General features: G+C 46.5%; 1 protein-coding gene across 4 annotated transcripts in view; it reads left to right on the plus strand.

The window, feature by feature from the left end:
• The first annotated feature begins 1,512 nt into the window (after positions 1-1,512).
• YWHAB (tyrosine 3-monooxygenase/tryptophan 5-monooxygenase activation protein beta) overlaps positions 1,513-14,770 on the plus strand; it is a 45,157-nt gene continuing 31,899 nt past the window's right edge. The window contains exons 1-2 of one of the 4 annotated variants that reach the window (XM_056548511.1): positions 1,513-1,589; positions 10,407-10,501. In XM_056548511.1, the coding sequence (XP_056404486.1) occupies positions 1,528-1,589; positions 10,407-10,501 (157 nt within the window). In that variant the 5' untranslated portion in view covers positions 1,513-1,527. Of the gene's footprint in view, positions 1,590-4,891; positions 5,049-5,167; positions 5,277-10,406; positions 10,502-14,770 lie in introns of those variants that run through there. The other 3 variants (XM_056548512.1, XM_056548513.1, XM_056548510.1) reach the window with 3 other exon arrangements.

The raw sequence follows: 14,770 nt of genomic DNA on the forward strand, positions 1-14,770 counted from the left end.
ATGTAGGTGTGTGTATGATGTGCGTGTATGTATTATGCATGTGTGTGTGGGAGGGGCGGAGGGGGGGGGGGTGTAGGAGGCGCCGGGCGTGTGTTTGTATGATGTGTGTATGTTTCATAGATGTGTGTAAGCTAGATGTGTGCATGTATGTGTTTGTATTTGTGATGTGTGTATGTATGATAGATGTGTGTAAGCTAGATGGATGTATCTATGATATGTGGATGTATGTATGAATGATAGGTGTGTGTATGTATGATAGATGGGTGTATGCTGTGTATATCTATCGTACAGCTATCATACACGCAAATATCATAACCATACATCTACCATACATACACCAGTCTCATACACATCTATCATACATAAATACATATATTGTTCATTAATGTGGGGGGACAGGAGGTGATTGGGTATGGGTCAGACTTTGGGGTCTGGAGAGTTTGACAGGGGAGCCTAGAGCAGAATTCTGGGGTCTGGGGAGGGGACAGAGGAGCCTGGAGAGGACTTAGTGGTCTAGGGAGGGGGGGGGGGGGGGAAGAGGAGCACGTAGGAGGACTTATGGGTCTGGGAGGAAAGTGGGGTTGGAACAGAGGAGCCAGGAGGAGGACAGAGGGGTCTGGAGGAGGACAGGTGTGATTCAGCTAAACTGAGAAGAAACAGTGTGTATTATGGAGGGATTATTATATATGGAAGATAGTGTGTGTGGCAGGGTTATATTCAGAGGGTACCGCGTATAGCATGGTTATTTTTGAGGGTTTATATTCAGGGGTACAGTGTGTGGAAGTATTATATTCAGGGGTACAGTGAGTGGCAGTATTATATTCAGAGGGTATGGCACAGTGTGTGATAGTATTATATTCAGAGAGCACAGTGTGTGGCAATATTTTATTCAGGGGGAACAGGAGGTGGCAATTTTATATTCGGGGGTACAGTGGGTGGCAGTATTATATGCAGGAGGTACAGTGTATGGTAGTTTTATATTCAGGGGATACAGTATGTGGCAGTATTATATTCATGGGGTACAGTGTGTGGCAGTATTATATTCAGGGGATGCAGTGTGTATCAGTATTATATTCAGGGGGTACAGTAGGTGGCAGTATTATATTCAAGGGGTACAGTAGGTGGCAGTATTATATTCAGGGGGTACAGTGTGTGGCAGTATTATATTCAGGGGGTGCAGTAGTTGGCAGTATTATATTCAGGGGGTACAGTGTGTGGCAGTATTATATTCAGGGGGTACAGTAGTTGGCAGTATTATATTCATGGGGTACAGTGTGGAAGGATTATATTCAGGGGATGCAGTGTGTGACAGTATTATATTCAGGAGGTACAGTAGATGGCAGTATTATATGCAGGAGTACAGTGGATGGTAGTTTTATATTCAAGTGATACAGTGTGTGGCAGTATTATATTCAGGGGGTAGAGTATTTAGCAGAATTATAATGATTATTGTTTTCATACAGAGGATGAGGATCTACTGACAAAGTGAGAACCTATGATATCCGGGTGTCAGACGCTGCAGAGAAGATGGAGCTGGAAGACGTCCTGCCAGATGACGAAGAAAAGACAACAGATAAGACGTCACTCAGGTCTCTGATATAATTGTGTTTTCTCCTGACTGTCCCATCAGCTGTAGTCACTTGTTAGTTCTGAAGTGATGATGGGTGATGCTGTAGCCTAATCTGTGGCTCTCCATCTGTAGCAAAACTACAACTCCCATAATGCCTAGGCTCTCCAGACATGATGGGAGTTTTAGCTTTATAAAAGCCTGAGAGTAACCGGAACCAAGGTGATAGGCTTCTTATTATTAAATGCCTGGGCCTATGTTTTGTCTGTCTGGCCTTGCCTGTCAGTCACTTATATCATTGTGTATTCTCCTGACTGTGTCTTATCAGTGCTGTAGTCACTGATATCTTTGAGCGGCCGAGTAAGGGGTCGCCCGGGATTGGGGAAGCGGGTTGTCAGGTGATAAGGGGGCCCTGGGAAAATTTTTGCACCGGGGCCCTGTGGTTTCTAGCTACGCCCCTGGTTCCAAACACACTCCAGCCAAGCACTGGCCTCATGGGTCTTAGTTATGGCTGTCCCATTGACCCTCTGCCTGACACATCTTTCATAGAGCAGGATAACTGAATAAATCTTTCCTCAGAAAACACAATTGCTATAATAAGTCTAAAAAGAGCCCCAGAAAAGTTTTGCTGATTCCTGGCACAAGTCTCATTTAATCCAACCCAGAATCTAAAGATGAGGCATTTTCTATAGTTGGTGCCAGAAAGTCAAACAGATTTGTTAATTACTTCTATTAAAAAATCTTAACCCTTCCAGTACTTATCAGCTGCTGTATACTACAGAGGAAATTCTTTTCTTTTTGAATTTCCTTTCTGTCTGACCACAGTGCTCTCTGCTGACACCTAATTTTAGGAATTGTCCGGAGCAGGATAGGCTTGCTATGGGGATTTGGACAGTTCTTAAAATGGACAGAGGTGTCAGTAGCTCCTTAACGACGCAGGACGTACATTTACATCCTGCGCCGACTCCCGTGATATAACGCAGGGTCACTCGGTGACCCCGCGTCATATCAGGTCGGTCCCGGTGGCTATCAACGGCCGGGACCTGCGGCTAATACCGTACATCACCGATCGCGGTGATGTCCGGTATTAACCCTTCAGACGTTTAAAGTGAAAGTAAAACCTTCCTGGCAGCTCAGTCGGGCTGATCGGGACCACCACGGTGAAACCACAGTGTCCTTATCAGCTGAACGAACACGAGGAGAGTCCCTATCTGCCTCCTCGTTGTCTGATCGTCGATTCACTGCTCCGTGCCTGAGATCCAGGCAGGAGCAGTGGGGTGCCGATAACACTGATCAATGCAATGCTATGGCATAGCATTGATCAGTGCCTGTAATCAGTGTACTGCATGTTATAGTCCCCTATGGCGGCTACAACATTGCAAAAACAAAAAGTGTAAAAAAAACGTAATAAATGGGATTTAACCCCTTCCCTAATAAAAGTTTGAATCCAATTAAAAAAAACAAAAACCCGATGTAAATAAAAATAAATATAATCACATGTGGTATCGTCGCGTGCGTAAATGTTCGAACTATAAAAATATATTGTTAATTAAACCAAACGGTCAATGGCGTAAACGTAAAAAAATTCCAAAGTCCAAAATAGCATATTTCTGGTCACATTTTATACCATAAAAAAATGAATAAAAAGCGATCAAAAAGTCCGATCAAAACAAAAATGGTACCGATAAAAACTTCAGATCACAGCGCAAAAAATTAGCCCTCATTTTTTAACGTATTAATTTTCGTGCATGTAGTTATGATTTTTTCCAGAAGTGCGACAAAATCAAACCTATATAAGTTGGGTATCGTTTTAATCGTTGCCGTTGGCTGTCTGGGCATGCTGGGAGTTTGTAGTTTTGCAAAAGCTGGAGGTGTTCTGGTTGGGAATCACTGGTATAGCATATGGTGCAACATTCCGGGAGTTGGAGGATTGGTTGGATAAATACTGGCCATTGCATTGCCTATATTTTTTACCACTGTCAGTGACATCCGGGAGGCATTACCAGCCCTTCACCCCTGTCAGTGACATCCAGGAGGCATTACCAGCCCTTCACCACTGTCAGTGACATCCAGGAGGCATTACCAGTCCTTCACCCCTGTCAGTGACATCCGGGAGGCATTACCAACCCTTCACCCCGTCAGTGACATCCGGGAGGCATTACCAGCCCTTCACCCCTGTCAGTGACATCCGGGAGGCATTACCAGCCCTTCACCCGTCAGTGACTTCCGGGAGGCATTACCAGCCCTTCACCCCTGTCAGTGACATCCGGGAGGCATTACCAGCCCTTCACCCCTGTCAGTGACATCCGGGAGGCATTACCAGCCCTTCACCCCTGTCAGTGACATCCGGGAGGCATTACCAGCCCTTCACCCCTGTCAGTGACATCCGGGAGGCATTACCAGCCCTTCACCCCTGTCAGTGACATCTGGGAGGCATTACCAGCCCTTCACCCCTGTCAGTGACATCCGGGAGGCATTACCAGCCCTTCACCCCTGCCAGTGACATTCAGGAGGCATTACCAGCCCTTCACCCCTGTCAGTGACATCCTGGAGGCATTACCTGCCCTTCACCCCTGCCAGTGACATCCGGGAGGCATTACCAGCCCTTCACCCGTCAGTGACATTCAGGAGGCATTACCTGCCCTTCACCCGTCAGTGACATTCAGGAGGCATTACCAGCCCTTCACCCCTGCCAGTGACATCCTGGAGGCATTACCAGCCCTTCACCCCTGTCAGTGACATCCGGGAGGCATTACCAGCCCTTCACCCCTGTCAGTGACATCCGGGAGGCATTACCAGCCCTTCACCCCTGTCAGTGACATCCGGGAGGCATTACCAGCCCTTCACCCCTGTCAGTGACATCTGGGAGGCATTACCAGCCCTTCACCCCTGTCAGTGACATCTGGGAGGCATTACCAGCCCTTCACCCCTGTCAGTGACATCTGGGAGGCATTACCAGCCCTTCACCCCTGTCAGTGACATCTGGGAGGCATTACCAGCCCTTCACCACTGTCAGCGACATGACTGGTCCCTCACCCCTGTCAGTGACATGACTGGTCCCTCACCCCTGTCAGTGTGACATGAGGGTGTCATTACCGGCCCCTCACCCCCTGTCAGTGACATCAGGGCGCCATTACTCGCCATTACCCTCCACCACCACCACCACACATTGACGCTTCTCCCTTTTCCCGCCCAGACGCGCTTCCTCCCCTCTCCCGCACTGCTGCACCCGATGACGTCACTGAGGTTGCTACGGCGACAGTGAGCTAACTCCCCCACCTCCCTCCCAGCAACCGCTGCTCCCCGCGCTGAGAGGCGGGTGACGAGAGAGAGAGAGAGAGAAGGGGGAGGGGCTTGTAGGAAGCGGAAGTGGCGGCCGGAACGGAAGTACAACGGCATTGAGTCTGCGGAAGGGACAGTGAAGGAAGCTGAGCTCGCGCGGATCTATCTCGGCACGTTATCACCGGACGGCGGTTCTTCGGTAAGGAGGCTGTAAGGGGGGGTTGGTTGGCTGAGAGATTGAGGGGAAGGAGGCGGCGCGCGGGGGGGATGGGCGAGGCTCGGGCTTCCGGTGAGCGCTGTCTGGGAGTCTCTTCATACAAGGGCGGGGATGGTGGCGGCCTGCTCCCCGTGTTCTCCATCCCGGGCCCTGTCAGCAGCCGTGTACTGATGGCATATATAGGGATGGCTTTATGTCACCTCTATGGACGTGTGTATTTATAATCCAGCCATTAGCATCAATAATTTAGTGGTAATTTCCTGAATGTCTTACAATAAATGGACAGTAAATAAATGGATATTGATGTCCATTCAGTTTATCCATTTTATGAGGAAAACCGAATAATGGATGCAGCCATCTGCCAAATATTCTTTCCCATTGACTTGCATTATGTTAAAAAAAATAAAAATAAAAAAAATTAATAAAATTTTTCTTTTCTTACACAAGTGTCATTGACGGTCAGTGTCCCCCAACCAGGGTGCCTCCAGCTGTTGCAAAACTACAATTCCCAGCATGCTCGGACAGCCAAAGGCTGTCCGAGCATGCTGGGAGTTGTAGTTTTGCAACAGCTGGAGGCACCCTGGTTGGGGAGATTTATCAAAACCTATGCAGAGGAAAACGTGCCCAGTTGCCCATGGCAACCAATCAGCTCGCTTCCTTCATTTTTAACCCCTTAATGACGCAGGGTATTTGCCGTTTTTGCATTTTCATTTTTTCCTCCATCACCTTCTAAAAATCATAACGCTTTCAATTTTGCACCTAAAAATCCATATGATGGCTTATTTTTATTTGCGCCACCAATTCTACTTTGCTGTGACGTTAGTCAGTTTACCCAAAAAATCCACGCCGAAACGGGGAAAAAAAATAATTGTGCGTCAAAACTGCCATTTTGTAACTTTGTTGCGCCGTGATCTGACGGTTTTATTGGTATCATTTTTGTTTTGATCGCTTTTTATTCACTTTTTTTTATGGTATAAAGTAGGGATCGACCGATATCATTTTTTAGGGCCGATACTGATAATCTGTCATCTTTCTGTCATTATCGGCAAGGTAATTGCCGATACCGATAATGTCCATAATCGCGATTATCGGCCAACCCGATAATCAGTCGATCCCTAGTATAAAGGGACCAAAAATACGCTATTTTGGACTTGGGAATTTTTTTTACGTGTGTGTGCGCCATAGACCGTGCGGTTTAATTACCATTATATTTTTATAGTTCGGTCATTTATGCTCGCGGCGATACCACATATGTTATATTTTTATTTACACTGTTTTATTTATTTTTTTATTGGGAAAAGGGGTGATTCTGACTTTTATTATGGAAGGGGTTAAATGATCTTTATTAGCATTTTATTTTCACTTTATTTATTTATTTTTTATTTTTGCAGTGTTATAGTTCCCATAAGGGGCTATTACCCTACACACACTGATCTCTTATACAGATCACTGCCTGGTAATAGCCGGGCATTGATCAGTGTTATCGCCGCTCGACTGCTCCTGCCTGGATCTCAGGCACAGAGCAGTCATTCGGCGATCGGACAGCGAGGAGGCAGGTAGGGACCCTCCAGCTGTTCAGCAAGCTGTTCGGGACACCGCGATTTCATTGCGGCGGTCCCGAACAGCTCCACTGCGTTAACCGGCAAAGTTTACTTTCACTTTAGACGCGGCAATCAACTTTGATTGCCGCGTCTGAAGGGTTAATACCGGGCATCACCGCGATTGGTGATGTCCGCTATTAGCCGCGGTCCCCGGGCCATTGATAGTCGCCGGGACCGACGCGATATGACGTATGTATATGTCATATAGCGGGAAGGGGTTCACAAGAACTGTGCAAAATGAAAGAAGCTATCTGGTTGCTATGGGCAACTGGGAAACTTTATCCTTTGCACAGGTTTTGATGAATCTCCAACATAGTGTTTGCTTACAGCAAAATTAAAAGGGTATTCCAGGATTTTACTATTTTTGTTAGGCTCCCCTGATGCCATGTTTGAAATGAACTTGTGGTACCCATCAGTGGTGGATCGCTCGGCACTAGGGAATTACCAACGTCTTCTGCCTTTCCCGGCTTCCTGTGCGGCACGAGACAACGCATCATAAGTCACGTGATCATAGGTGGCTCTGCTGCTTCTCATCATGCCTGATTAGCCAGCCTCCTGGTGAAGTGTGGGGTACATCTGTATGCCCCCAGTGCCAGCATTGGATGTGTCCCTCGCTATCTGCCGACTGCGTCCATGACAGTGGGGGATGCATTTAACACTGGGACGGTGGAACGTACAGGTATACCACTTACATCATCAGGGGGCTGGCTTTTCGGGTATGATGAGAAGCAGCCGAGCCCTTCTATGATCGTGTGACTTATGAAGTGATGTCCCGTGCCGCGTATACAGCTGGGAAAGGCTCGACACAACGATAATCCCCGGTGCCTAGAAATGCAGAACATCTGAGGGCATCAAGAAAGTGGGCGATCCAACCCTGACAGGTATTTAAAGTTCATTTCATAGTTTCGTAACTTGGCATCAGGGGCTCATAACCTAAAAAATACTAAAAACCTGGAAGACACCTTTTAAATGTACTCTGAAGAAAACAGCGAAACAGATAAAATAAGGTGTTGTGAGCCCACCCTTTATCTTTGATTCATAAGGAAATTGTAAATTTCGCAAAGATTATATTTAAAGGAGTATTCCAACTTATAATACGTATCCCATATCCACAGCATAGGAGACACGTCTGATCACATAGGGTTTCAAATGATGAGTATCAGGTCTGAATCATATGGGCACCGCTGCTACCTTCATTGCTGGAGATAGCTCAGCCTTGTGCTTGGCTTTATCTAGTGGTGCCATTAAAGGGGTATTCAAGGAAAAACATATATATATCAACTTACTCCAGAAAGTTAAACAGATTTGTAAATTACTTCTATTAAAAAAATCTTAATCCTTCCAATAATTATCAGCTGCTGAAGTTTGAGTTGTTCTTTTCTGTCTGGCAACAGTGCTCTCTTCTGACATCTCTCGGGAACTGCACAGAGTAGAAGAGGTTTGCTATGGGGATTTGCTTCTACTCTGGACAGTTCCCGAGACACGTGTCATCAGAGAACACTTAGACAGAAAAGAACAACTCAACTTGTGCAGTTCATAAGTACTGGAAGGATTTGAAGTCAATGGGCAACAAAATAAGCAGCATTTTGCTACCTATTGACCTATTTCTACCATATGTGTATTTTCTGCTGCACATCTGTTGCAGATTTGCTTCAGAAGAAGTCAATGGGCAGCAAATCTGCAGCAAAAAATGCGCACGTGTGAATGCACCCAAAAGGGTATTAAAAGTTTTTTTTCCTTCAGCCTTGGATCCCATGATACCAAGTTATAATACAGTGTAATATAGTGCCATTACCTCTGTGCGCCGCTTTGTCCCCTTTTCGTGCACAGGACCCACATTTGGAAGTGCTGTAGTGCAAGTCTTTTTATTTTACTGTTGACCTTTCCCAGCATTCTCGACCTACAATGGCCCCGACATACGATCATTTCAACATGCGATGACCTCTCAGAGGCCATCGCATGTTGAAGGCAGCATCAACATACTAGGCTTTTGTATGTCGGGGCCATCGCATAAACGGCTATCCGACAGCGCAGACTGCTTCAGCTGCCACCAGATAGCCGTTTACGGTGCCCCGTGTGGTCCGGTGATGATCACTTACCTGTCCTCGGGGCTCCAGAGCGTCCCTTCAGGATCCCCTGCATCATCGGCGCTCTCCATCAACGTCATGATGTCTCTGCGCACGCCGTCCTGTCATCCAATAGGAGCGGCGTGCGTAGCGACGTGATGGCGGCGACTGAGAGCAAGGATGCCGGGGAAGTAGAGGCCTTGCCGGAGCGTCGGGGACACCTCAGGGACGCGGCGACAGCAAAGGAAGGCGACATCCAGGGCAGCAGTGACGGTCCGGAGCGGCGGTTGGCTGTCCGGGCATGCTGGGTGTTGTAGTTTTGCAACATCTGGAGGTCCACAGGTTGTAGACCACTGTCCTATACTTTACATTGCACGGATCCCTCAACATGTGATGGTTTCAACAAACGATGGTCCGTTTGTAACGGATTACCATTGTATGTTGAGGGACCACTGTACATTCCTATGGTCTCCAAGGGGTGGGGCTGTTCTGCAGTGGGTGGGAGGATAGCATAACTTCAGTAAATCCCTTTTACCCTGCTACCCACCTGCTGCAGTATAGCCATGCCCCCTGGAGACAACATGACTTATAACATATTTTCTCTGGCCACATGGAATGCTGGGAAATCTCTTAGTTGTGGGTCCTGTGCATGACAACGGAACACAGTGATGCACGTAGGTAATATAAGCATTTTACACTGTAATAATGTGGCCTCATGGGCTCAAAGGCTGAAGAAGAAAAATTTCTGAAATACCCCTTTAATAATGAATGGAGATCGCATGTATTTTTTTTTTTTTCAAACAGGCTATGTGTGTGCACCAATTATGCTGCCCAGGTTTGGAGTTTCACCTCCTCCTGCAATACTTGTCAGCAATGTCCATGGGTCACAGCTTATTATAATTTATTATTATTTTTTAAGGTTTTCTTGCCGCCTAGTTGTCTGCTAAAATTCTGTAATTTTGGCCTTCATTTGCGCTCTGAAGACGGGTCTCCCACCGGCAGCTTTGCTTTGGGTTCCGGAGGAAGGGGCCTTAGCCTGCCCCCCCCCCCCCCCCCCCTTGTTGGCATATTCATTTTCCCACTGAGCGCAGAGCAGATTTTACCCAGCTCTGGCGTCCTGATGACATGAGAGCTGTGCGTCGGGAGAGCGCTCTGCACATTTTAACTGCGCATGCGCTGGTCCCTCCCTACACCCAGAAGTACCTCTTTCTGAAGTCTCACTACTCCCGACTTACGGTTGTATCGAGGGACTGGCGCATGCGCAGTTATACTGTGCAGAGCGCTCTCCCAACTCACAGCTCTCACATCATCAGGACGCCAGAGCTGGGTAAAATCTTCAGCGCATGCGCTCTGGGAAAATGAATATGAACTAAGGCCCCTTCCTCCGAAACCCAAAGCAAGGCTGCCGGTAGGGGGACCTGCCTTCAGATTGCAAATGAAGGCCAAAATTACGGAACATTAGCGGACGACAACTTGGCGGCAAGAAAACCTAAAAATGTAAGTGACCCCTGTTTGGACTCCTGTTCACCCACGCTATAACCCAGTGTATTGGGTTTAGTGTGGGTGAACTGGCTGACAGTTTTCCTTTAAATAACAACCTTTCAAAGAGAAATGCCAATGCACTCACGGTTAGATGTTCATATTCTTCTTTTTCTTTCCATACTTTTCATTAGATGTTACATAGAGAGCTTGAGATGGTTCACATCACAGGTTAGCAAGGGCTTGAACGCTACTGGGAATCCATCAGGGTCTGACGTGAAGTTTCATGGTACGCGCCCTTTCTCATGCGCTTGTACTCTTGTTTCATACTTATTATACTCAAGATCTTCGCGGGTACCAGCATCCTTGCAATCAGATGCTTTTCCCCTATCCTGTAGAAAGGGATAAATACAGTCATGGCTGTAAATGTTGGCACCCCTGAAATTTTTCAAGAAAATGAAGTATTTCTCACAGGAAAGGATTGCAGTAACACATGTTTTGCTATACACATGTTTATTCACTTTATGTGTATTGGAACTAAACCAAAAAAGGAGGAAAAAAAGCAAATTGGACATAATGTCACCAAACTCCAATAATGGGCTGGACAAAATTATTGGCAACCTTAAAGGGGTACTCCGCACCCCTAGACATCTTATCCCCTATCCAAAAAAATAGATAAAAAGGTGTCAAGCTGGGTTTGCGTCCGAGATCTTGGGTCTTTGAGCAGGACATTGACCCGAAAAATACATCACAAAGCCCCCAGAAATGGAGGGCAACAAAGAACTGGAGAGTTCTGAAGTGGCAGCAATGAGTCCAGATCTAAATCCCATTGATCACCTGTGGAGAGATCTTAAAATTGCTGTTGGGAAAAGGCGCCTTCCAATAAGAGAGACCTGGAGCAGTTTGCAAAGGAAGAGTGGTCCAACATTCCACTAAGTGGTGTAAGAAGCTTATTGATGGTTATAGGAAGTGACTGATTTCAGTGTGTGCAACTAAATATTAAGTTAAAGGGGTACTCCGCACCCCTAGACATCTTATCCCCTATCCAAAGGATAGGGGATAAGGTGTCAGATCGCCGGGGTCCCGCTGCTGGGGGCCCCCGGGATCTCGGCTGCTGCACCCACCTGTACGGCTTCCATCTCACACTGGCAACGCTGGAGGCTTCAGAGCCCGACCACAATGGCGGACGAGCGTAATGTCAAGACTCCGCCCCCTCAATGCATGTCTATGGGAGGGGGCGTGACGGACCTCCCATAGACTTGCATTGAGGGGGCGGAGTCGTGATGTCATGCTCGTCCGCCATTGTGGTCGGGCTCCGAAGCCTCCAGTGTGAGGTGGAAGCCGTACAGGTGGGTGCAGCAGCTGAGATCCCGGGGGCCCTCAGCAACGGGACCCCGGTGATCTGACATCTTATCCCCTAAGATGTCTAGGGGTGCGGAGTACCCCTTTAACTTAATATTTGGTTGCACACACTGAAATCAGTCACTTCCTATAACCATCAATAAGCTTCTTACACCTCTCAGCCGGAATGTTGGACCACTCTTCCTTTGTAAACTGCTCCAGGTCTCTCTTATTGGAAGGCGCCTTTTCCAAACAGCAATTTTAAGATCTCTCCACAGGTGTTCAATGGGATTTAGATCTGGACTCATTGCTGCCACTTCAGAACTCTCCAGCACTTTGTTGCCATCCATTTCTGGGGCTTTTTAATGTATTTTTGGGGTCATTGTCCTGCTGAAAGACCCAAGATCTCGGACGCAAACCCAGCTTTCTGACACTGGGCTGTACAGTGCGACCCAAAATCCATTGGTAATCCTCAGATTTCATGATGTCTTGCACACATTCAAGGCCCCCAGTGCCAGAGGCAGCAAAACAACCCCAAAACATCATTGAACCTCCACCATATTTCACTGTAGGTTACTGTGTTCTTTTCTTTGTTGTGCTTTACCAAAAAGCTCTATCTTGGTCTCATCTGTTCACAAGATGTTTTCTTGGAAGGATCTTGGCTTACTCAAGTTCATTTTGGCATAATGTAGTCTTGCTTTTTTATGTCTGTGTCAGCAGTGGGATCCTCCTGGGTCTCCTGCCATAGCGTTTCATTTCATTTGTTGATGGATAGTTCGCGCTGACACTGATGCTCCCTGAGCCTGCAGGACAGCTTGAATATCTTTGGAACTTGTTTGGGGCTGCTTATCCACCATCCGGACTATCCTGCGTTGACACCTTTTTTTTAAAGTTGTTCTCTTCTGTCCACACCCAGAGAGATTAGCTACAGTGCCATGGGTTGCAAACTTCTTGATAATGCTGCGCACTGTGGACAAAGGCAAATCTAGATCTCTGGAGATGGACTTGTAACCTTGAGATTGTTGATATTTTTCCACAATTTTGGTTAAGTCCTCACAGTTCTCTTCTCCTCTTTCTGTTGTCCATGCTTAGTGTGGCACACAGACACACAATGCAAAGACTAAGTGAACTTCTCTCCTTTTTTTTCTGCTTTCAGGTGTGATTTTTATATTGCACACATCTGTTACTTGCCCCTGGTGAGTTAAAAGGAGCATCACATGCTTGAAATAATCTTATTTTTCCACAATTTTGAAAGGGTGCCAATAATTTTGTCCAGACCATTTTTGGAGTTTGGTGACATTATGTCCAATTTGCTTTTTTTCCTCCCTTTTTTGGTTTAGTTCCAATACACACAAAGGGAATAAACATGTGTATAGCAAAACCTGTGTTACTGCAATCCTTTTCTGAGAGCAATAATGAATTTTCTTTAAAAAAAATTCATGGATTCTCACATTTACGGCCATGACTGTAAGTGTTAAGTTTGAATAACCCTTTTACCTGATGGCCATTGTGGGAGGATCTGCAAGTCAGGCGAATACCAGATTTATATGGTGATTTATGTCACACTGGTAACTGGAATCAATCTGTTGCCATTTTTACACAGAAGAAACACTTGCAGATCACGTTTATCTTCACTTTTCAATTCTGGCCTAAAGATCTCCAGAGCCTCAGACATCAGCCTCAGACCCTGGAGACAAGTGCACAGATCCACATTCTGAGGACGTGTTCACACAATTTTCTGCGCATAACCTGCTAAAAAAAATTCTGCTCGTAAATTCCGTTGCAGTAGAATCCCAATGCTACTATACTATGCACACGGCAGATTCCAGTCTATTCTTTTGGTCGAATCCGTTAGGAAATTTATTGCAGTCTATAGAGACCACACATTACCGGGCGGATATTCTGCCGTGTGATCGTATCCTATTGCTGTTGTCCTCTGTACGTGATTCCACAAAGAAGAACTTTCATAGCGCTGTGACTGCTATCTGTGCACAGGAATTGAGGTGCCTCCTCCTGCCAGTTAGGTTTAAAGGAGTACTCTGGGATATGAAAACTTATCCCCTATCCTAAGGAGATAGGGAGATCGCAGGGGCCCCAGTGGTTGGACCCCCCACCATCTCCCGTACGGGGGTCCTGGCTCTTTGCCGAAATAGCGCGTTTCGACCACCGCATGATGTGGCGACAGACACCCCCTCAATACATCTCTATGGCAAAGCTGGAGACTGCGGAATGCTGAGCTCCGGCTCTCTCATAGAGATGTATATAACCGCCACGTCATGTGGTGGTCAGACACGTCCTCTTGTCACTGACTGCTGCGGCCCCGTACAGAAGATCGGGGGGGGGGGGGGGGTGGGCAGAAGTCAGATCCCAACGATCTGAAACATATCCCCTATCATTAGGATAGGGGATAAGTTTTCATATCCTACAGTATTCCTTTAATAATTTTTACAGCTTTTATGATACAGGATAAATATTTTATTTTTATAGTTTAGTATCATCACATCTGTAATAATCTAGATATGTATAGGGTTTAAAATAAATGTTGTTATATATTTTGTAAGAGGAATTTATGCTTTTTTTTGGGGGGGGAGGGGTTTTTATTCAATATATATTTACTAGTCTAAAAGGGAGCCTTTTAACTGCAATTGTATGTATAATGCACTGCACCACTATTGTGGTGCAGTGTATTTTTTGTTAGCATAACGCTGTATACAAGCACAATCATGGAAGGCATATTGGGGGGAGGGGGGGCTTAAAAGGGTGCTCCGCTGCTCAGTGCTTGGAACAAACTTTTCCGAACGCTGGAGTCGGCGCCAGGTGCGCGTGACGTCATAGCCCCGCTCCCTCATGACGTCACACCCCACCTCCTCAATGCAAGTCTATGGAAGGTGGCGTGACAGCCGTCAAAATGTTTTTTCACCATAGTACCCTTTTAAGGCTGATCTGAAAGGACAGAAAGAATCAACTACTGGAATACTAACAAGATAGAGCCCAGGAAGGAAAGCAGAGCGGCAGAACGTTGTACCGTGGGACATTGTTTGCAGTTGCACCATGTGAGTGAGAGTGCGGCAGCCTGAGCGGTGAACAAAATGGACAACCCCGGTGAAAGTAGTGAAACTGAAGTTTCAGAACAGGCAGAAAATGAAACCGAAGAACTGGTACCAAAACGAGGAGCCATGTCTGTTTTTCTACATTAATGTTTTTTCTACAATATTCA

This window comes from Hyla sarda, chromosome 12, assembly GCF_029499605.1.
Source record: "Hyla sarda isolate aHylSar1 chromosome 12, aHylSar1.hap1, whole genome shotgun sequence".
Classification (NCBI taxonomy): Eukaryota; Metazoa; Chordata; class Amphibia; order Anura; family Hylidae; genus Hyla; species Hyla sarda.